Genomic DNA, 24,141 nt, shown 5'->3' with positions numbered 1-24,141 from the left:
GATTTATTTCCTAAAAGATTTATCATAGAAAATCCTATTTAATCTGTATTTAGTATCAATTTTAAATGCTGACGTTCCTCTGAATACTTATTACATTCTAATATGACATGTTCCACTGTTTCCATCTGATTACAATAATTACAAGTGCCAGTTTCATGTTTTCCTATGTGAAAAATAGAACTATTAAGTCCAGTATGACCAATTCTAAGTCGAGCTATGACTACCTCTTCTTTCCGCCTTCCATTCATACATTTATTATCCCCCACATTCTTTTGAATTATATATGTCTGCCAGTATCATGATTATCCCATTGTTCCTGCCAAACCTTAAGGATTTTATTTTGAATCACAGATTTCCCCCTCACTTTTGCTTAAAGATACTTAGGTTAATAATATCTGATTTCAGGGCCTGTTTAGGGTTAGGGTTATCTACTTCTTCATTTCCTTCTATACCTACATGTGCAGTAATCCAGACAAATCGAACAAAACATTTCTTATTATGTAGCTGAACTAATAAGTGATGTATAATAAATCCAATCTACAAGATTTGCCAGATTTTATACTTAATAATGACTATCTGATGCAATTATAGATTAATATTATCATCAAGCAACCATTCTAAAGCTAATATAATGGCAGATAACTAAACTGTAAAAACTGCTAGATGATCTGTTATTCTCCATCATGATTTTATATAATTATGCTATCTTTAAATCTTTCAAAAATAATTAACTATAACCCATTCTGGAGTCTTTCCCTTTATAAGAAATTTTCCCAATTGCAGATCATCTGGAAACGCTAAAGGGTTCAAAGTTTTTAGTAGCGATGGGCCAGACGACACAGAAACATCGGCCTTGCTCCTAGCAAATAAAACAAACCTTAAAGCGCGTACCACTTTAAGGTAAACCACGTGTACAGTTGCTGTGTCGAGCTAAATTGTATTTATGAGGGATAAAGATACTTTGTGTTCTTTGTCTTGCGTTGGTTTTGGCTCGTATTTGAATACCGGTTTTAACTACCTCGTCAGATTTTCCTACCGTAGCACATATAGATATTTTTATCTGTCGGTGCTACGCGTCTAAAACTCCTAACTCCAGTGTTGTGGTACTCGAGATCGGTCTTGGTCTCGAGTCCGGTCTTAAGACCGTTTTCTGATGGTCTTGGTCTCGTCTCAGACTCGACCGCATTTGGTCTCGGTCTTGTCTCGGTCTCAGGCTCTGAGGACTCGGCATTTTATTTCAAGACCAGTCGAGACCGCAACTGTGAAAATATCACTAAACGTGCACCATACTGTCCAGTTTATTTGTTAACATCTTTGTTTTCAGTGGATGCAAAACTCACCGATTAAAATCCAAGCAACTACATGTTTCTCCCCCTCCCCACCTTTCACTCGCACGCGGCGCTCCAGGACATGCGCAGTGGTTTTCTCTCAGCGGCAGAAAATGTTTGTCTAATCGTCAGTAATATAATAGCGCTGCATAAATAGTAAGAAATCCGATGGCCAGAGCTAACTCAGCAGCGCTTCGCTTTCAGAGACAATGGGGACAACGTCTAACTATTTTCGTCACTTAGAAAAGTAGCTCAAAGAAGGTAAGCTCCGTTAACGTGATGTTAGCAAAGCTAGCTGTACAGAGACACATAAGAATTTGTGATGAAAAAAAGTCACTCACTGCCTGAATTATTGTGCGGAGATGTTGACTGACTTGTCGCATATATAGGACAACGCTATGTCCAAAAGTCTGCAATATAGTGATGTGACATTCAGAAACAGTCGATTCTTCTCCACGGCTCTTTATTTATTAGATAGGACTGGAGTGTCACTCACTGAGAGCCGTTCTATCAGATTACCATACACTGTCAGAATAGCATACGTGCAGTGAGTACCATGCCTGCGGATGCGCATTAAGAAGTCCGACCGTCAGAGGAGTTGTCAGTTCACCATATGCAGCAAGTTATGACGAAAATAAGTCATTAAATTGTTTTCAATGATAACTATATACATATACATGTGTTGTCATGGTTGCAAAGTGTATTTAAAGCAGGTCTGGCTGCAGCTGGAGTCAGCTACAACACACGCCCGTGTAAAACTCACTTAACCGCTAAGTCAGGATGCCATACAACTGTTAATAACAGATCTACGTCATGATTCTATGTTCCTAGCATACATGCAGTGAGTACCATGCCAGCGCATGCGCCTAAGAAGTCCGACCGTCAGTGGAGTTGTCAGTTCAGCATATGCAACAAGTTATGACGAAAATAAGTCATTAAATTGTTTATAATATGACATAATATGATAACTATATAGATATACATGCGTTGTCATGGTTTCAAAGTGTATTTAAAGCCACTCTGGCTGCAGCTGGATGCCATACAACTGTTAATAACCAAATGTATGATGATCTACGTCATGATTCTATGTTGCTGATTAAATAAAATCATATGGTAATGACAGCGTATGCATGTCTGAGCTAAGCGTACGACTATCTGACAACGTATGCTGATCTGACAGAACACCTTGAGTTCGTGCTAAGCGTATGACGATCTGACCTGACAGAACACCCGTTCTTTGTTCTAGTAATGCTCTGTGTACACTGCATCATTATTTAATTATGTACGTTGATATTTAAATTAACAAATAACTAAAACACAAGAAAGAAAGAGCACGCAGAGCATGCACATTGCTCTTTGTTTTTGTTCAAAGTGGCAGCTGTAATGTCTGCCATGGTGTCAGACTACCTGGCTTCATGTACTGGGAGAGAGAGTGAAAACAGTCACGATGAGCGCCTTCTGTTTGGCTACTTCTTGCTTGTTGCTCCTTGGGTCAGTGTTCATAGTTGAGTGTTATTTACCATCAGGGCATTGCCTCAATTGCTATGTTTAATGGTGCAACAGTGGCGGATTCTTATATGAGCAATATGGGCAAATTCCCAGGGTGTTATGTTTTTAGGGATAGCACGAGACCATCACACATTGTAACACAGAAATGGAATATTTAATATTGGTAAAATGTATTAAGTATTTAATATCTAGGTGTTTTTATGGGAATATGGATCTTTCAGATTATTCTGAGAAGCAATTTCGATCATATTTTACATTTTATTGTGTCATGTAGCGCGGGCCGCTGGTCTTGGTCTTGACTCGGTCTCGACTTTCCTCGGTCTTGGTCTTGACTTGGTCTCTGACCCTAAAAGTCTTGGTCTTGTCTCGGTCTCGATACACTCTGGTCTTGGTCTTGTCTTGGTCTCGGGTTAGGTGGTCTTGAACACAACACTGCCTAACTCCTAAGCTTCCACTTCAGTCCAGTCACTTGGACTGAAGTGGAAGCTTAGGAGTTATGCATAGCATTGGAACAATTTATATACAACGAAACCACAAAAATATTGTTTTGTTACCTTCCATAAGTCTAGAACAGGTGTTCGCTGGTTAACAAGCTCGAATCAGATGTGCTCCCTTGGTGGGCAAAAGCAAGGAGGAGGCAGATGAACGCGTTAAGAACTTTATTCCTGTTTTAGTAGGATGAACAAGTACAGCGTACTGGACTGACTTCCCTACAACTAACACCCCGCTCTCAACAACAACCACATACATGTTGCTCTCCACTGCCCAGTAGGGAAAGGCTGGGTTTCTAACAACTCCTTCATCAGAATATCCTACCCGTTCAAAATGAAAAGCTATCGCAGTTGTATGCATCAATCCTTTTATTAGAATATCCTACCTTTTTAAAACATATTTTAAATGCAGAGGTGTTTGCAAGAATGAAACAGTATCAGACAAGGGAAACAAGTCTTTATTGAAATAAATTAAACACAGACATCATAAAGACCACCTCAAACTCTTTTTTGTGCATTAATACTTAAAAAGAGTGTCATTACACTAAAATATTTTAATGTATAGGGACAACATAGCCACAAAAACAAACATTTTTGTCCTGATTCACGTGGTTGACGTCAAGCAATGACTTGTTTACAGAATACGGTAGTAACGACATAGTGTAGCTGAGTTAATTTTATTTTTTTTTATTTTTTTGGATGAACCTTCTCAAAAGGTTCAATTTACATGATTGTTGTCGCTTTTGTACTTATTTCTGTTTTATACTGTTTTATTTTTGGATCCCAATGCGGCCCAAATCCATCCCCATTATCTATGTATTTTTGTTTTTCCTTGGGTTTTGAATTGTATTTTATTTTGGTGGAGAAGCTTTTATTTTCTTGTTTCCTGTCTCCGTGTCACATCCTGTGTGTTCCCGCTGCCCTCCTCAGTTCGCGCCAAGCTGCGCTGCGCTCTGTAATCGCAGCTTGTAATCGCACAGAGTTGTCTTCTGCTTGTACATTAAAATATTCAAAATGTAAAAAGAAAAAGTATGCTGTTCAACTCATAAGTTGTAAATAGTTGTTTAACTTTTTGATGTTTAGCACAGCACTGTTCTGGGTATTTAATTCCCACGTTGGTGACATTTATCCAGTTTACCATGCCAACATGGTTATTTTATTTTTGTTCTTTTGGTCGGTAAAGGTGTGAGTGGGAAAGCCAGAGCCAGGAGATGCTGCTGAACATGTTTTTTGTTTTAAACAGGTATGTGAATTATTTCAAAATGTTATCTGGTTCTTAAATGTATGTATTTTGTATATTTTTATATTACTATGTAAAATTGTAACCTTTGGGCACATTATTTCTGTTTCGGTTTTATTTTAATTGTTTTGTATGAATGCAGATTTTATTTTATTATTATTTGTGAACTTTAGATGATTTTAACCCATTCATGTGAGAGCCAGAGCTGCTGCTGAACATGTTTTTGTTTTAAACAGGAATAAATCAATGCAAATCCTGGTTCCTTGACGTGATTCATTCTACAACTGTTACAATAGCAGCCAGACGGCAAGCGAAGCCTTTTATAAAAATGTTAACAAGCTGCCCCTCATATAAGCTTTAAACATGAAGTAATATAGCAGCTTAATGAAAGCCAGCTATAAAATAAATTAAATAAAGCTTACCGTAATCTTCGATTAAATAAAACAGACAAAACGAAACTTCCACAGGTAGGATATGGTCAGGAAAATACTACAATCACGCAAAGAATCAGAACAACAGACGCAATGTTTAACAGTTAATTCAACCATAGATAATGTTAATAGGGGCTTCAGATTTCACAGGTGAGAAAAACGTTTTAATTTAAAGAAAAGATTGAACAAGTCAGCAGTGGGTCAGTTATACTAGCCTAACTGCTGCTGGCCTGGTATTGACATTGATAGCCTTAGCATGTGCTGCGCAGTTCGGTGTGTTTTGGTTCCGTTAGCACTAAACAACCCGCCCACCAAGTCATCAGTAGAGCAGCTGTTTAGATCAGCTAATCAACCACCGCGGTGTTCAGGCGAAAACTTAATAATCACAATATAGACATTAAGCCTGACAACATAATGTAACAGACTGGATGCTGTGTTTTGGTGTTTTTGCTACTTTTTTGTCTGGGAAATATTTGTTTTTGGTGTTGATTCCCCTGATCGGTAATATCTGCTCGTTGAGCTGTTGTTTGTCGGTTGCCATGGCAACAGGTCGTGCGTAATGCCGACATACAGGGCGAGAAAAGGCGGAATAGTACGGAGCCCTCCAGGGGACATGGGGAATGTTTTTTCTTTTGCGTTCCCTCGCAATAATCTACTGATCAGTTCATGCAGCATAATTGATACTATAAGCCTTTTTTACGGTGGCCGCCGTACTTTCTGCTTTAATACAAGCTTATAAGGTTTTTCCATGGACTGTTGAGTTATTATTGCGGGGTAATAAGTCATCTGATTGTGTCTCTGTTGTGTTCGATGATGGAGATGATGATTGTGATGGTGGTTATGATGATGAAAAGGAGGAAGACAAAAAAGATGACATCCACACCTGTAACAAGGCGGCCTTTTGCGGTTGGATTTTACAGTGAGGAAGAGTAGTTGAGGCAGAGTCAGGTGGAAACAGCAGTGGGTTTATTCTTACAGCATCAACACACAAAATCATTTCACAGGTGAAACTACAGGCTTAAATAGTCCCAGTTGTGACGGACCCAACCCCTCCAATTCACAGGGGGATCTCAATTAACCAATCTCTACCTATTTAAATAAAATACCTTTTACTAAATATAAACATTTACTTTTTATAAGTATTTTATGTTTTATCTTACATAAAATGAAACGCCAGAAAAACCCATAACAATTCCCCCCCCACACTTTTCAATGGCCTCTCCTGGAACCTATAAATGGTGTCTGGACCCCCGGGGTTGTATTTGTCCAAACACCCTGGAGAGGACACAGAAAAGACAGGTGAGTCACTTAATATCAGCACTCCACACCTAACAGATTATGCACAAACATTTGCTCAGTTTTACCCACCAGTAGCTCTGAGTAACAATTATCCTCCCTCCACAGGCAACCAGCTCACTTCTCAATGAGGAGCAGCTGTGCAGAGCCCAGAACAAAAGGCTACATGCTAATTACTAAAATAAATAAATACAATTAAAACTTCTTGTGTGCAAATTATTTATGTGCAAATCTCTGCTTAAAGTGCAGTGCTAAATAAAGTGCTTGTTAATAAAGTGCAAAAAGTGTTTTTAAACTGCTATACAGTGACTTAAGTAAAAATAGTCCCAGTAATGAAGCTCTCTTCATTACAACACCTTAGTAAAATCTGTGCAAAGTCAGCAGATGTCACCAACTGTGCCTCAAGCCTCTTTAGCACCTCCTCGCCAGTCATCCTATGACCAGCAGGGAGTGGCCCTGGACCCAGCCACTCCATTGAACCACCAACCCAGAGTTCCTCTGTCTGGGAATGACCTTATTCCAAGGAAGTTCAAAGAGTTGTGGTGGAGCATGTTGTAAAAAATAGTGACTTTTCCACATCTTCACTTAGGCTCTGCTCATTTTCAGGAAAAATTCCAAAGCCAAGTAATGAAGCGGACTATGACTCATTGTATTATGAAATTTTAAATTATAGTGTTTATTATTAAAGACAGTGCTGCTAATAGTGCTTTGGAAAGTCAGTTTTACTTGCATTGTGCTATGAGTCAAATATGTTGTTTATTTTTATTTTTGCCAGCTGTCAGTGGAAGCATCTTGAGAAATTCTCTAAAATGGCAGCCGGCTACTTATCCTCAGCATACATCCCCTCAGGACCTGTGTCCATCTGGTTTGTTTTTCTATAGAGGAGTTTTATTACTGGCTAGTATTCATGTTGTAAATGCATAAAATAGCTAATCCAATTTGGAACATAAAGAAACTGTTAATCTGTTGCATAAATAAAACAAACTTGTGGATATCGAGACAAAGTAAAAATATATATTTAGACAAAATATCAGATGCATGAAATATTTTAATTTGATAAAACTTCACCATGGTCAATGACTGTAATGGGCTCTTTGCACCTCAGCTTCCGCGTTCGGGGAAAAGCGGCTCGATTGTTTCCGATCCAATAAAAATATCATTTTACACCAGGGCTTGGCCAAAGTTTGTACATCGATCCGAAGCCCCAACAAGTCAGCTGGAGAAAGGTTTTAAGATGTTCGCCTCGTTATACATTTACTGATACGAAGGTGAGTTTTACTTAAACTTTGTGGCTAACATTAACTTTAGCTTATGCTAGTAGGTAATATTCTCGGACATTGTTCTTGTAAAAATGTGCTATTATCTAAACATTCTAACGGACAATGTATTTACCTAATTTTCTTTATTGTCGTTAGTGTCAGAGACTAACGGGGGAGGTTAGGGTTCAGGCTTCAGAAGCACGACGGAGCTCAACAAGCCTCATAGCTTAACAGTAGCGCAGCTCTGGTGTCAGAGATCTGGTTCCGCTGACCGTTCAGGTTCAAAGTTGCTGCTTTTAGAAAATATGACTGTGTCTTTTAAGGTCTCCGTGTTATTTCGTTTTATTACCTTTGCATGTTTCTTGTGAAGAGCTCAGACAGGACGGTGTTTACAGCAGGATCAGTTGCTCGGCTGTCTGGCTCTGGTCTGCTCTCTCGTTCCCATAAACTCTTTCAGGCTGAATACAGAAGTGATTCCATGGAAATAACTCAGGGAGGCTCCTTTATTTACCATCCGTATCCCTGGTAGTTTTAGGCTGATCCGGAGTGAAGTGAAGGCTGCAAACTTTGTGTTGTGCAGCGTTAGCTTTAACTGGTAGTGGCAAATATTTACAAGCCACCATCTTCTTAATTCAGGATCGCTTGGAAATTAATGAAAACTTAAAAGCCCATTATATTAGGAAGACAACAATCTTCATAATATTGCGTTTTTTGCATCTGAAATACGACTTAGTCTTTTCTACCAGTCATGGTAACTCAAAGCGGAAACAAGTGAGCCGCATTAGCTCCTGGAGAGGTAACGTCACCGCCTTAGGTGCAAAGAGCCCTTACTGAATACAAACATTTTATAATAAAGGGTAGCACTTTATTTGAAGGGGGGTGAATAAGACTGTCATGACACTGTCATAAACATGACATAACACCTGTCATGCACAGTAAAAAAAAAATTCCGTAAAAATACAGGGAAATGTCCTGGTAATTTTCTGCCAGTACATTTTCTGTTTTTTTTTACGGAATTTCCGGCAGAATTTTTTCCCATAATTTATATATATGTTAAATTTTAAACATAGAAAACTGTTAAATTACGGAAAAAAATCTGTTAAATTTCGGAAAAAATTTTGACGGAAATTCCGTAAAAAAACAGAAAATGTACTGGCAAAAAATTACCAGGACATTTTCCAGTTTTTTTACGGAAAAAATGTGAACTAAAATACTGTTAAATTACAGGAAATTTTTGAGGGAAATTCTGTAAAAAAACTGAAAATATCCTGCAAAAAGTTACCAGGACATTTTCTGGGTTTTTTTTCTTCCAGAATTTCCATCAAAATATTTTCCATAATTTAATAGTTTATGTCAAATTTACCAATATTTTGTCAACCCAAAACTGAAATTCTGTCTTTTTACTCTGTCTTGATATATTCACAAACTTTTTTTAAAAAACCTTGGACATTTCCAAATACTTTTGTCTTCCAAGCCATTGAAGTCTGTATTTTATAACATATGTTAATTATAGAGTCAAATATATTAAAGTTAATGTATTTAAAATATTCTTAACATAACTTTGAAACAAAACTAATTTCTAAGTCCACAGGAAATGTAGTTGTAAAACACAAAACACTGAGTTTGAAAGTAGCTCATGCAAAATGATATAAAAATGAAACCATTCTACAATTTGCAGACTTTATTTTGCATTTTAAGACCATAAATTGACGTCAAGTCTTTATAACTAACCTTTGCTATTATACATTAAGAGCTAAACATATTCTTGAGCTTGCTAATGTTTATCTTCTGTACATCACAACTAATTTATTGTATTTAACTATACAAACTTTCAACTTATAAATTAAATGTAAAGCAGTCTTGACTCTAGTCTTTGAAATCAAATAAACAATTTTGTTAATTAACATGGAACATATAAAAATTGCTTTGGATCATGAAAATCATAGTTGTAAACAGGACCAACATACTTCAAAATATTTTTTTTAATGAAATACAGGTATGAATATTCAGTTAAAAATCAAATACATAAACACAGCCTAATGCCAACGACAGTGGAAGACACTGGATTCATGAGTGTGTGCTCTCATTACCTCTAGTAATGTTATGTTCTACCTTTTGAACATAACAAAACAGTCCATTTTATGTTTATGTTCTGCAAAAAAAGGTTAATCCAACTCTTAGGTCCAGTTACCAAGAGCTTGAAATGTTCTGACCAGTTCTTGTGCTTCGCAAAGGTTCCTGGTGCACCAGGCTTGATGAGATCAATCACATTTAAACTTCAAAAGGCTCAAATTTTCCATGGATTCCCAGTCATTCAGTTCATTAAGGGAATTGAGCCATCTGGTTGGAATGCAAAGCTGCTTCTTCACCTTCGTCGGCGACGTGTCAGTCGACCTCGTTCAGGGTTTGAGCCCAGAAAAACTCTAAAAAAAAAAAGAGAATGGATATTCAAGTTTAACACAGAAACTTACTTTTTCTAAATTACATTACAGCAGCACATCACCTTGCTCATCAGCGTCTCACCAATTGCTAATAGCTCTTTCACAAACATTGAGTAATTTTGATGAATTCTGACATTAAAAAAATTTACACTAGGAGTGTGTCAATTGCAGATTTCTGGCCAATCTAAAAATCTGACTTGTCAATTCTGATTTTGGCCGATACTGATTGTCTTGTCTGAATATTGCTAAATGCAGCAAAACGTCATTGGGTTGGCAACAGTGGGGTGACTATTGATAACTGCTGTTAAGGAAGAATTTCCTAAAAATAGGTTAACTTTGGAAAAAAGTTGGCTCTCTCTCTTCCTTTAGATCCCAGGTCCTCTCGGCGGGCCACGTGTAGGCACAAGGAAAACAACAATGCGTGTTGACATCACAGAATTACAGAATTTAATCCAATATAAGACAATGCATAAACTTATAAGTAAGACAACGCACAAACTTACACCAGAAACTGCAGAACAACGGAGACATACATTCATTTACCTGACATAAATGGAAAGAAGGAAAGAAAGAAAAGCAAAGACGTGCAAAGACATCTTTGGAGAGTTGCAAGAGCAAATCTAATGTGTTACTTCTGTGTAGAAAGTTTTATCTTCTTGTATTTAATTTATTCAAAAAAGGCGTACCTTTGCTCCTCCAACCAGGAGCTATCTCTGATCCTCTATCTCAAGCCAGAAACCCCTGCCGTGTTTACGGCCTTTCACAGATGAGTGTGAAAAGCTAGAACTTCCACTGTATTGTTTTCTCACAGACAAAAGGCAGTTCAAACGATCCTAGAAAACCATCTGCTGTAACTACAGGCAAAATAAAGGTCAATAGGCCAGAATAAGTTACTGATTTAAAACCACAATTTAGGCCATTTGAATCAAGACATATTAAGTTTTAAAACTAGCTTATTTTAAATTTATTTTCTCAACACTGCAAACATGGAGACATGACCTGCTGGGCTGGTCTATCAGTCAAATGTCTCTAACAGGAGAGGAAAGCGGTTGATTTTTAGATCTTTGCTGAGGTAGATAAGAACAGTGGATGAAATCACCTTCACATGTACTGGCGGATCACCAATCTTCAAAATTAAGGATTTGGGGAAGATTTATTGGTGCACCCCTAACATACACAAGTACACAAATGTTTTCTTGAGAAAATAAAAACATACACTAATTTTTACATATTTGTTAAAATAAAGTCACCATGTCATGATTTTATGTTATGTATAATTTGTGAAAATAAACTCCTCCACTCTCCCTGAGCTACTATTTCCATCTGAAGAAATGCACCACTCCCAACCAAAAACAACCAATCAGAAACAGGAGGAGAGTCTTAGCGCTGTCAATCAATTTACCATTACAGGAAAACCATTTATCCACTGTCATCGGTGTCCATGATAACTAACCTCAACATTCATGACAGCTTCCGTTAGCTGTAGCGTAGCCAAACGCAAGAGATCGGGGAGAAGTGGGATGAGCAGCACCACAAGAGTTTGTGATTGACACGCTAACACCTGCCTCCTGGTTCTGACTGTTTGAATCCAGTTAGCACTGGCTAACAGAAGAGCTACATGTTTTTTCCACACATTATCTCTCATGCAATATCAGGACACAGTAACAGCTTCAACAAATATGTAAAAAAAAACTGTATCATAAGTTACATAGTGCTGCGTTAGACATTATTAGAAAGATACAACAAAACATTATGTCTATATTATTGTAGAAAAGACCACACATTTCTTAATTTAAACTAAAGGTTTAACAGGTTGAGTAAAACAAAAACAAATGTACACACCTATTATAAAGATGCATAGTTGCTTGCCAGGAAAAGTTCAGGAGTGTCTGGACGCAGCTGTTGAAGAGAGAAAACAAAATAACTATACAAGGAGAAAAAAATATAAAAACATGCAAGTCTTCCAATGATTAAATCAATCATTTGTTTTTTTAACAATTAAATGAAATCATTTGTTCTGACAACAAATTTAGAACAGTACTGGTTATATAGTTTTTAAGCTAAGCTACAATAACCGATAATGAGTTTGCAAGCAGGCATTTTTTTTGTGCAAAATTTACTCTCAGTGATGTTTATTCCTATTTCAGAAACAGGAAAATTAACTATCTGTATGTACGATCCACTGACTTACAATTTATATGAGGCAAGAAGCTTCTGACCCACTGTAACAGTTTATCAACCTAACCTAATCTCAACATGCCTGATTAGAGCACCGAACATGCAACAAATTTAACGCTAACTGAAACACGAGCCGTCCCCACCCCAGTCTTAAGGTCGTCCCCTCGAACGGTTTCCCTCCGCCCCCATTACGTTCGTTCGTCTGTCCCCTGGTCTAACGGCTGCTCCCGCTCCCCCCGGCCCCCAGTTTACGTTCGTTCGTCCACACTCCCCCCCGCACTACGGTGGCCGACAGGTGCAAATGCGCACCAAAAGAGAAAACATGCAAACAAAAGAAAAGACACACCCCCGAATCAAATGCAGCAAACAAAAAAGAAAACACCCCCGAATTAGAAAACACCCCCGAATTAGAAAACACCCCCGAATTAAATGCAGCAAACAAAAAAGAAAACACCCCCGAATTAGAAAACACCCCCGAATTAGAAAACACCCCCGAATTAGAAAACACCCCCGAATGAAATGCAGCAAACAAAAAAGAAAACACCCCCGAATTAGAAAACACCCCCGAATTAAATGCAGCAAACAAAAAAGAAAACACCCCCGAATTAGAAAACACCCCCGAATTAGAAAACACCCCCGAATTAAATGCAGCAAACAAAAAAGAAAACACCCCCGAATTAGAAAACACCCCCGAATTAAATGCAGCAAACAAAAAAGAAAACACCCCCGAATTAGAAAACACCCCCGAATTAGAAAACACCCCCGAATTAAATGCAGCAAACAAAAAAGAAAACACCCCCGAATTAGAAAACACCCCCGAATTAGAAAACACCCCCGAATGAAATGCAGCAAACAAAAAGTGTTGAAAACGGAAGTGCTCCAGACCACTATGCGGAGTCTAACAAAAAATAGCTGTGTCCGAATTCAGGCTCTGCATCCTTTCAAGGGCCCTGAGAAACTGATCCTTCGAAGCATAGACATAATAAAAGAGTACACCCTCCCCCCCACGATTGGCTGCTCCGGCGCAAATACACTTTGCTTTGCTCAACCAAAACAGCAGAAGATGCCTTCAGCACTGCGGAATATTGTTGATCGGATCGACGGACTACTGACGTGAGGGCTCGACAGACTTTTCGCAAGTAAGATGGACATATTACTGTGTATTTTTGTGATTAGAATATTACTATACTGTATTTATGTCCACTGGCGAAATACCAGCTAATGCTAGCTATAGTGCTTGGTGTTCAGCCCCCGCTCTGACAGCTAACCGAGATTCCGTAAATCTTAAAATGTTTAAGTCATTCTCCAACATTTAGATTATCTGATACAAGAGCCTACTATAGAAATGAAACAATATTATAAAAATCATAACATTCACCAGCAAAGTTTACACAGATGACAATGGCTATTATTTAATTATTTAACTCAGTCAACGTAAGATAACTCGAAAATGTCCCGTTTTTGTTTTGAAGGTTTCCTACGACGTGAGGAAGAAGGGAGAGACAGATTCACTGCACAGCACGGATGAATCTCGTATCGGATTTTGGACCCAATCTCAGCTGCTGAATCACTCTTAAACCAGAACTCGTAGGCTGGAAAACATTATAAAAAAAATTCCCTTCTCACCCTCCGCGGGTGGTCTCTTTCATCCTCTGAGCTCGGGTCCTCTACCAGAGGCCTGGGAGCTTGAGGGTTCTGCGCAGTATCTTGGCTGTGCCTAGAACTGCACATTTCTGGACTGAGATGTCTGATGTTGTTCCTGGGATCTGTTTGAGCCACTGCTCCAGTTTGGGGGTGACTGCCCCGAGGGCCCCTATGACCACAGGCACCACTGTGGTCTTCACCTTCCAGGCCTTCTCCAGTTCCTCTCTGAGGCCCTGGTATTTCTCCAGTTTCTCATGCTCCTTTTTCCTGATGTTGTGGTCACTTGGTATTGCTACATCCACCACAACGGCTTTCCTCTGTTCTTTATCCACCACCACAATGTCCGGTTGGTTCGCCATTACCATCTTGTCTGTTTGGATCTGGAAGTCCCACAGGATCTTAGCTCGGTCATTCTCCACCACCTTTGGGGGTGTTCCCCACTTTGACCTCGGGGCTTCCAGTCCATATTCGGCACAGATGTTCCTGTACACTATGCCCGCCACTTGGTTATGTCGTTCCATGTATGCTTTCCCTGCCAGCATCTTGCACCCTGCTGTTATGTGCTGGACTGTCTCAGAGGCCTCCTTGCACAACCTACACCTTGGGTCTTGTCTGGTGTGGTAGATCTGAGCCTCTATTGCTCTGGTGTTTAGTGCCTGTTCCTGGGCGGCCAGGATGAGGGCCTCTGTGCTGTCCTTGAGTCCAGCTTTCTCCAGCCATTGGTAGGATTTCCTGATATCAGCCACTTCAGTTATTTGTCGGTGGTACATCCCATGTAGGGGCTTGTCTTCCCATGATGGTTCCTCCAGCACCTCGTCCTCTGTTCCCCATTGTCTGAGACATTCGCTGAGCACATCGTCCATTGAGGCTTTGTCCTTGATGTATTTATGGATCTTGGATGTTTCATCCTGGACAGTGGCTCTCACACTCACTAGTCCTCTGCCTCCTTCCTTACGGCTTGTGTACAGTCTCAGGGTGCTGGATTTGGGGTGGAACCCTCCATGCATGGTTAGCAGCTTCCGAGTCTTAACGTCCGTGGCCTTTATCTCTTCCATTGGCCAGCTAATTATTCCGGCAGGGTATCTGATTACTGGTAAGGCATAGCTGTTTATTGCACGGATCTTGTTCTTGCCATTGAGCTGGCTTCTCAGGACTTGCCTTATTCGTTGGAGGTATTTGGCTGTGGCTCCTTTTCTTGTGACCTCATCGAGGTTGCCATTTGCTTGTGGTATTCCCAGGTACTTGTAGCTGTGCTCTATGTCTGCTATTGTTCCCTCTGGGAGTGAGACCCCTTCTGTGTGGATGACCTTCCCTCTCTTTGTAACCATCCGGCCACACTTCTCTAGTCCGAATGACATCCCAATGTCAGTGCTGTAGATCCTGGTGGTGTGGATCAGTGAGTCGATGTCTCGCTCGTTCTTGGCGTACAGCTTGATGTCATCCATGTAGAGGAGGTGACTGATTGTGGCCCCATTCTTGAGTCGGTATCCATAGCCAGTCTTGTTGATGATTTGGCTAAGGGGGTTCAGGCCTATGCAGAACAGCAGTGGGGACAGAGCATCTCCTTGGTATATGCCACATTTGATGGACACTTGTGCAAGTGGTTTGCAGTTGGCTTCAAGGGTGGTTTTCCACAGCCCCATCGAGTTTGCAATGAAGGCTCTCAGAGTCCTATTGATGTTGTACATCTCTAAGCATTCAATGATCCAAGTGTGTGGCATCGAGTCATAGGCTTTCTTGTAATCAATCCAAGCGGTGCACAGGTTGGTGTGTCGGGTTTTGCAGTCTCGGGTGATTGTGTGGTCTACATATATATATATATATATATATATATATATATATATATATATATATATATATATAGTGTGTGTGTGTGCGTGCATAATCATGCATAGCCTAATGTATATTATTCAGTATTAATGATTATTTATTTATGTTTGTATACTTATATAAGTATGTATTGATAAGACGAGAGCGGTCCATTAGGCGTCTGTCCTTTTATTATGTCTATGTGAGAAACGGCCCGATCTACAGAAGACGGGTCCTTCGAAGGCCACGAATATGGACGACCAGAAGAGAGAAGCTGTAGCCTCCGGCTAGCTGCCTAGCCTCCATCTCGGCGTTATGTTGCTTAGCAACCGTGACAACGTGAAGCACAGAGCAACGAAGTAAAAAAAACGGACTCAGTTGTTTTTTACTCTTTATTTCTGTATTATTCTTCACCTTTTGTAATAAAAGTTGTTCCATAGTAAAAAGAAAATCTGTCTGATTCTAAAATGTTTAATGTATACAAGGGATATTATTCATTTTCAAATACTCTCCAGATCTCAGGTAGTAAGACATTACAGTTAAATAAACTATGTTTGAAGGCTTAACTTTAATCAGTCAAACCCATTTGCTCAGGAATAAATTAAATACTTTATTAATATCTACATGGAGCGCCCGGCCAGCTGACAGCTTGCGAGTGAAGCTGGCTGTTAATGCAGCGGGAGAAGACATCTCCGAAAACGTCGGAGCAATATTGGAAGTAGGTGATTTATTAATGAACCGAGCAGATATTTCAGATCTATACATCTACATTCTCGCCTAAAAACATTGTAAAAAATAAATTTGTGTAATTTTAAGTGTAATACAGCAAAAATTATTTTGTCGCCATTGCTGCTTCGGGGGTGTTTTCTAATTCGGGGGTGTTTTCTAATTCGGGGGTGTTTTCTTTTTTGTTTGCTGCATTTAATTCGGGGGTGTTTTCTAATTCGGGGGTGTTTTCTAATTCGGGGGTGTTTTCTTTTTTGTTTGCTGCATTTGATTCGGGGGGGTGTCTTTTCTTTTGTTTGCATGTTTTCTCTTTTGCTGCGCATTTGCACCTGTCGGCCACCGTACCGCACCCCTCTACTCCCCACCACCACCTCTAACTACCCCCCACTCCAGGCGACATTTCCCATATTCTAAAACCCCAAACTTGACATCGAAAGTATATTTACCGAAGTTAAATGGCCACCTGCTTTTATGTTAACCGGGACATCAAATCATGTTTAGCAAATAAAACAACTGCAGCTTGACATTTTTTTAAAAAGCAGGATTGACACATAAGTAGTATGGACGCCATGAACGGTTAGCTTTCACGGGCCCAGTTCAGTTTGACTTGAATAAATGGCCGGTACTTTGAGTTCGGTAAAATAAATAAATAATAGTAGTACAGCAGTCACCGTGTTTTACTTTTATAATACACAAGCAAACGCAGCATTGTAAAAAGACTCCTGGCACACCAGGAGTCTCACGAAGTCAACTACAAATATTTCAAAATATTATTCATAGAAAAGAAAGTATTCTTATTTATTTTACTTTACCAGGGAGGTGGCAGAAAGGCAACTCCAACTCTTAATACAACCGAAGTCCAAAAGATATATGTTGCAGGGTCCGGCTAGGGCGCTTGAAATGTCGTCTGACCAGTTTTCGCGCTTCGCGAAGGTTCTTGTTCCCATGATGCAATGCGTAAAATTGAAAATACAGTAGAAATACCTGTAAAACTAAAAAACGGAAAAATTCCTTCAAATTTCTACGGTACATTTACCAGTTTTTTACAGTTTTTTTTTTACAGTGTGAACATGAATAAACCTTCATGAATGTTTATGACTGTTGTCATAAAGCGTCATTAGGTAAATAATGACACTTTTAATACAGAGTTGACATTATTCAAAATGTCTTTGTTATGACAACTTGACATTAACCAATAAATCATTACTGTTTAAACTTTACCTTTAATAACATAAAGTTACCTCATTTTTAAAGTGCAATCAGTAATACTTTTATAACAAATTTATATCAGTAATGATTTTTTAGTTAATGTCAAGTTGTCATAACGAAGACATTTTGAATAATGTCAACTTTGTATTAAAAGTGTCATAATTTACCGAATGACGCTTTATGACAACAGTCATAAATATTCATGAAGGCTTATTCATGTTCATGACAGGTGTTATGTCATGTTTATGACAGTGTCATGTCAGTCTTATTCACCCCCCCCCCCCCCTTCAAATAAAGTGTTACCTAATAAAGTAATATAGCAGTCCATGGACATAAGAAGTATTGGAATCATGAAAATGCATTGGTGAGCAAATAGGATTAAAAATATCCGCTCTGCTCATCTTTAAATCAAACAATTGTCTATATCATCTGAGCGAAGCAGTTGGCTGGTTATCCACATCAACAATTCAGTTCAGTTTTTAATTCAGTTTATTTCTGTAGCGCTAATTCACATCGTATTACTATAACAACCTATAAAAAATGGCTAAATCAAACAGAAATACTCCAAGTCAGGTGCACACCTGACTCTAGTTGTCAGTGCAGTCAAGTTCAGTTTATTATTCAAATATGTTTGAACAATTTGAAAGTGTGTAAGCTATTTGATTGCTGTTTACGGAAACAGCCGAACCTGGCCGAAAAGACACAGGCGACGAGAAAGAGGGTGCGTTTAGCAATGATCAGCAGACGCTCATCAGCTCCTCCGCCTAGAACAGGATATGCCTCACGCAGTGAGTTTCCCATCTGCGTCCGAGTTTATTTCAAATTATTAGAGCAAACTTTACCGATCTGGAAGAATTCTGAGGAAATTCCAGTTCTACCTTTTCCTCTTTTGAAAACGGACAGAGAACGCTGAAGCATGGTGAGTCAAACATTTTTGTTACACAGTAACAGTAGTCAGAAGCGCATAGTGTAATTTGTTAGAGTTTACACGCTGCGTGCGGGAGATTTAGAAATCTGAGCAACATGAAGTGCCTGAATACACAAAAGGCGCAAAATAAACAGAACTGCGGATGTGGCTGCCTAAGGTAAACTTTATGTCAGACACTTTATACAAAAATGTGCAATTAGAATATCAGATTTATCCAGAGGTGGGTAGAGTACCCAAAAATTGTACTCACGTGAGAAGCAATACTTCAATATACTCAAGTAAAAGTAAAAAGTAGCCATCCCAGAAATTACTCAAGTATAAAAAGTATTCTGGAAAAATGTTACATATGTACTGAATAATTTATCATAACATCAAGTTTAATGTTTAAATTTATGGGCAAATTTTAATATTTTATAGACTAAAATGAAAATAATTGATTTATATATAAAAAAAAGTCTATAAAAAAATCAGGCAGAATAAACACCTTTCCAAATTAATTTCTTGAAATAGAAGACCTACTAAACTAATATTTACTGTAGGATAATTTATACTGTATGTATATGTTAGAAAAGGGCAAAAACATATCCTCATTATTGGATATGTTTTCAAATGCAACTGTTACTCAAAAATAATTCAAGTAAAAGTAAATGTTCAGGTTTTGTAAACAACTTTTAGGCCAAATTAGACAAACTGTAATTACAGCAATACATGTAAATGTAACTAATTGCTTTCCACCCTGTATGGCAGAATATACTTTTTCACATTGTGAAGTGTTTCTACTTTCTGCATTATCCATACATGGACCCTATAGTGCAGTAAAATATTAATGTTTCCATTTGTTTTGGTTCGCACAATGAGTCAATAACGATGTTCGTCATAGTACCGGAAAGAATTTAAAACTCTGTACACACACACACACGTATATATATATATATATATATATATATATATATATATATATATATATATATATATATATATATATATACATATATATATATATATATATATATATATATATATATATATATATATATATATGTATATATACATATATATGTCAAGATCCGTGTTTTTGTGTGTTTATATTTGAGTTTTCTGTGTTCAGTCCCGTTTCCCTGTGAGTCTCTGTCCTGTCCTCCCCGTTGATTGCTCCCCAGGTGTGTCTCATTCCCTTAATTACCCCGTGTGTATTTATACCCACCTGTTGTCTGTGTTCTTCGTCGGGTCCTTGTCTATGTCGTAGTTCGTCACGCCAGTTGTACTGATAAGTCCTGGTTAGTGCTAGCTCCCGTATAGTCCTGTGAGTCAGTTGCTACCGGCTATTAGCTGCGTGCTTGTTCCTGCCGTGCTGCCTGCCTTGGACTGTGTGCTTTATTTTCATCATTAAACATCATCATCACCATAACCTGGGTCTCGGCGTCTCTCCTCACCACCACCAACCACACACTTCATGACAATATATATATATATATATATATATATAGAGAGAGAGAGAGAGGGGGATGAAAGAAGTTTAATTCTTCTTAGTTGAGCTGCATTTAAAAGACGCATTTAGTTCAGTGTCCATGAGATGATTTTCAGAAAGGACATTTTTATTGACTGATTTTAGTTTCCTCTGCGATAAACTCTTTGCGTAAAGTCTATGATGTCTGCACATGTGCAGTCAAGGGTGTGAATTATAACCTGACAGACGGGCTTCGAATTTTTCCATTGTTTAAAAAGAAAACCAGTCGCATACAGAAAATATTCCATTAACACGACCCTTCGTATGTCGTATGTATGTGTGTACAACATAATATTTTAAAGCCTATATTAACACACATGTGATTTGCTTTATGTTTAGTGTTCATTGTTTCTGTACAGTTAATGAATAAAGACAGTCATGGTACTAGCCATGTTACTGTCAGAGGGTGACATACTCTGTGAAGAGACGTTTGGCTGCTGAATTGATGGCAACATGGTTCAGGTTCTAACAGGATGTGCCCCACTGAGGCTGGCAGAGGCCGTAGCCCTGGCAATCTGCTACTCTCCTTGTGATTGGAAGGAGGGATGGGGCAACATCATAAACATCACTGTTGTAGTAAAATATGATTCCAAGGAATAAATAAGGTGCTTCCTTAGATATACATAAAATGATTTACAAACCAGAATAGAACAAACCTTTCACAACATATGGTCTGGATGACATTTTCAGAAAAACAGAAAAATTATTTAAATAATATGCTCACACCCTCCTCCTGCTCTAGGGATGCAAAAATAAGTGTGGTGCTGTGGTGAGGATGTTTTTTTGTTGTTGTTTTTTTTAAATGAAGCACTCCCACTACATGAGACCTGCACAGTGCATGGCAGGCAGTCCTTATTCTACACCTTGGCCTCTTTATCGGTGCCTGTCCCATGGCAGACATATTTTTCTACACCCAATAAGGTGTCTATTTATTTTTCTTCTGTCACTGTTAATGCCTGAACCACTGCATACACTCGCACAAAACATACATCAAAATGAAGGGAGCTATTAATTCTGTTGGTGTTTTGAATTATGATAGCGACGTAATAGGCAAAAAACTGTCCAAAAATCCCATTAAAGTCAAGAAGTCAGATCTTGAAAAATCCCCCAAATCCACTTTTGTTGAGGTTTGTTGTGTCATCATGGCTTCACCTAGAAACACCATTCAACTTTCAGCTTTTAGATCCAGCTATGGTCTGTTCAGAATTTCATCAAACAGAATTAATTAAATTAGTGCTGTACTTATGTGATATGGGATGAACTGTTTGTTTTTAATTTCATCTGCCATTTTAACAAATAGTGGAGACATCATCTTCCAGAAATGTTTTTAAAATTCAGGGGGATATCTATCTAATCCTGGGGCCTTATTGTTTGATAATTTGTTTAGAGCTATTTCATATTCTGTGGATTTGAGTGGGGTATCCAAAACCAGGGTCAGCCTCGAAAAAAAGCCGGTGGAAACACTCGGAAAGTGAGTTGAGTAGAGCCAAGCCGGGCCGGTGGCAAAGGGGCATTATGATGTCTGACTGTTCCTTTGTTAATGATGGAAGTGTGATATTATTGAGAAAATTATCAATTTCTTTGAAGTCATTTTCCTTATTACTGTTAAGTCTTGAATTGTTGTGATGAGGGTTTAATTTGATTAGCTAAATATTTGCCAGATTTATCATTATGTTCATAATGGTTATATTGTAGTCTTTGTAGGATAACTTGTGTCTTTTTACTAATAATGTTATCAAGTTAATTTTAGTGCCTCTAATTTTCTTCAATATGTGCTATTGGGGTAGTTGCATATGAATTGTTTTAGTTTGTCTTCCAGGTAATTTTCTAAGTTTTGTTCACTTTTCTTTTAGAATGAGGAGTATGAAATTATTTTCCTTCTTTTTACTGTTTTGGCTGTTTCCCAGATGAGAGATAGAGATGTGATTGGATATGATAATTGGATGAATAGTTGGGTAGGAAATATCTGTTATGGAAGAGTTACTGGTAAGAAAGTAATCAATTCTTGAAAATTATTTATGGACGCAGGAGAAATAAGAAGGGTTTTTTGAATACGGCGACCAGGCTGGTCATTTATTGGCACATCAGTTACGGCGTCAGGTCAACTCTCGTATAATATCTAGTATTCAAAATACCCAACAGGTAATTACAACCGACCCCACCGAAATTATTGACACTTTTAAATTATTTTATTCTTCTTTGTATTTGTGGCACTATGAAAGTGAGTCACGAAACTAGTAGCCCCCCCAATTTTGTTTTTGTGATGATCAGTCTCAGCCAGAAACTAACATTAGAATTTATTAGATGTAACAATGTTTGTATTTCACCATCGGAGGGCGCTGTGTGCGGCAGCGGGTGACGCTCTGGCGGGCGGAAGAAGCTCGTCAGTGCTTAGGGGACAGCTTGTTGCAGCAGATGCTCGGAGCAGATTTGTAACCGCTGTATTTTCTTGTTGCAGTTTAAACTAAATAAATGTGCTACCAGAGGAGTGACCCGGCCCATCATTCTCTTCAGTGTAACATATTCGTTAGAATTTCCCACAGACAATAATAAAATGGAAGAATTTCTTCAAAGAAATCCTTTCCTGCTATTGATATGGATACTGCCTGGAGCATGTATTCTTCACTCAGCCTTATGGAAGTAATAAATTCAATAAAACCGCTGGAATCGGACTTCCGGGTGGCCACGTAGAAACAGGCTCCTCCATGTCGGTATTTAACCCCCCCCCCACCCCCTGCTTAACTCAGATAATTACCAAAACTTCAGTCTAAATCACTTAAAGGGGGAAGATGCCGAAAATTAACAAGACCGAAAAGAAAAACGTCTAAAACACAAGATACTGGCCCAGCAGGATGAGGCTAATGCCACCATGAGGAAAGCTAGCGTTAACTTACAACAACACGCATTACTGCAGAGCATCAAGATGCTTTCTAAAGACTTAAAAGAGTTTAAAAACGAGATGAAGCAAGACATAGAAGAACTCAAACAAGACGTAAAGGCAACAATGAAGGAAGATCTCAACAGATTCAGAGAGGAAATGATGCGCGAGCTGCAGAACCAGAAGGGCAGCATCACCGAGGCGCAGACCTGGATATCTGACCTGGAGGCTGCGTGCTTGGAAATGAAAGACGCGCTGCTTGAGACATTAGAAAGGAACAAAGCTATGAACAACAAATTTGTGGATTTAGAGAGCCGAAGCCGGAGAAATAATCTTCGTATCTATGGAGTTCCGGAAGGTAAAGAAGGCAGATCGGTTTCCTACTTTGTCACCGATCTGCTGATCAAGCAGCTGAAGCTACCAGATGGAAGTGAACTACGGACTCAGCGGCACACCGAGCTCTGGCACCCAGACCGCCTCCCAACACGGCCCCGAGATCTATAATTGTGAATTTCTTGCAATTTAACACAAAATAAATGGTTCTAAGGAAAGCCTGGGAACAGAAAGTGGAGATGCAAGGTGTTAAGGAAGAATATCTAAATTGGTTAACTTTGAAAACAGTTTGGCTCTCTCTTCCTCTGGATCCCAGGTCCTCTTGGCGGGTCACGTGTAGCCACAAGGAAAACAACAATGCGTGTTGACGTCACAAAATTACAGAGTTTAATCCCATATAAGACAATGCATAAACTTAGACCAGAAACTGCAGAACAACGAGACATACATTCATTTACCTGACATAAATGGAAAGAAGGAGAAAAGAAAAGCAAAGACGTGCAATGACGTCTTTGGAGAGTTGCAAGAGCAAATCTGATCTGTTACTTCTGTGTAGAAAGTTTTATAGTAAAAGGCGTATTCTTATCTTTAATTTATTCAAATAAGGGTATCTTTGCTCATCCAACCAGGAGCTATCTCTGACCCTCTCTCAAGCCAGAAACTCCTGCTGTGTTTACGGCTTTTCACAGATGAGTGTGAAAAGCTACAACTTCTACTGTATTGTTTTCCCACACAGACAAAAGGCAGTTTAAGCGATCCTAGCAAACCATCTGCTGTAACTACAGGTAACATAAAGGTCAATAGGCCAGAATACGTTAATGATTTCAAAAACACAATTAGGCCATTTAAATCAAGACATGTTAGGTTTTAAAACTAGCTTATTTTAAATTTATTTTCTCAACAAAGGTAAGCCCCTTTATTTTGATAATGATTA

At 38.7% G+C, this 24,141-nt stretch overlaps 1 protein-coding gene and 1 long non-coding RNA gene across 2 annotated transcripts in view; one reads left to right on the top strand and one right to left on the bottom strand.

Annotated features, from left to right (window-relative positions):
- Positions 1–9,518: 9,518 nt before the first annotated feature.
- On the bottom strand, positions 9,519–17,308 carry LOC148160038 (uncharacterized). Its single transcript, XR_015762734.1, has 3 exons — positions 17,165–17,308; positions 11,838–11,894; positions 9,519–9,977 (listed from the first exon to the last, which is right to left on the bottom strand). It is a non-coding gene; the product is annotated as an uncharacterized LOC148160038 (long non-coding RNA).
- Positions 17,309–22,955: 5,647 nt separating this feature from the next.
- The window catches only part of ptprfa (protein tyrosine phosphatase receptor type Fa), a 151,841-nt gene continuing 150,655 nt past the window's right edge, over positions 22,956–24,141 (top strand). Inside the window, exon 1 of the mRNA XM_088005297.1 lies at positions 22,956–23,232. Coding sequence (XP_087861423.1) covers positions 22,956–23,232 — 277 coding nt within the window. The remainder of the gene's footprint in view (positions 23,233–24,141) is intronic.

This window comes from Poecilia mexicana, unplaced genomic scaffold, assembly GCF_051168715.1.
Source record: "Poecilia mexicana isolate PSO_F unplaced genomic scaffold, ASM5116871v1 scaffold_4, whole genome shotgun sequence".
Taxonomy (NCBI): Eukaryota; Metazoa; Chordata; class Actinopteri; order Cyprinodontiformes; family Poeciliidae; genus Poecilia; species Poecilia mexicana.
The sequence above is the reverse complement of the archived record's forward strand: the minus strand, read 5'-3'. Positions and strand labels throughout refer to the sequence as shown.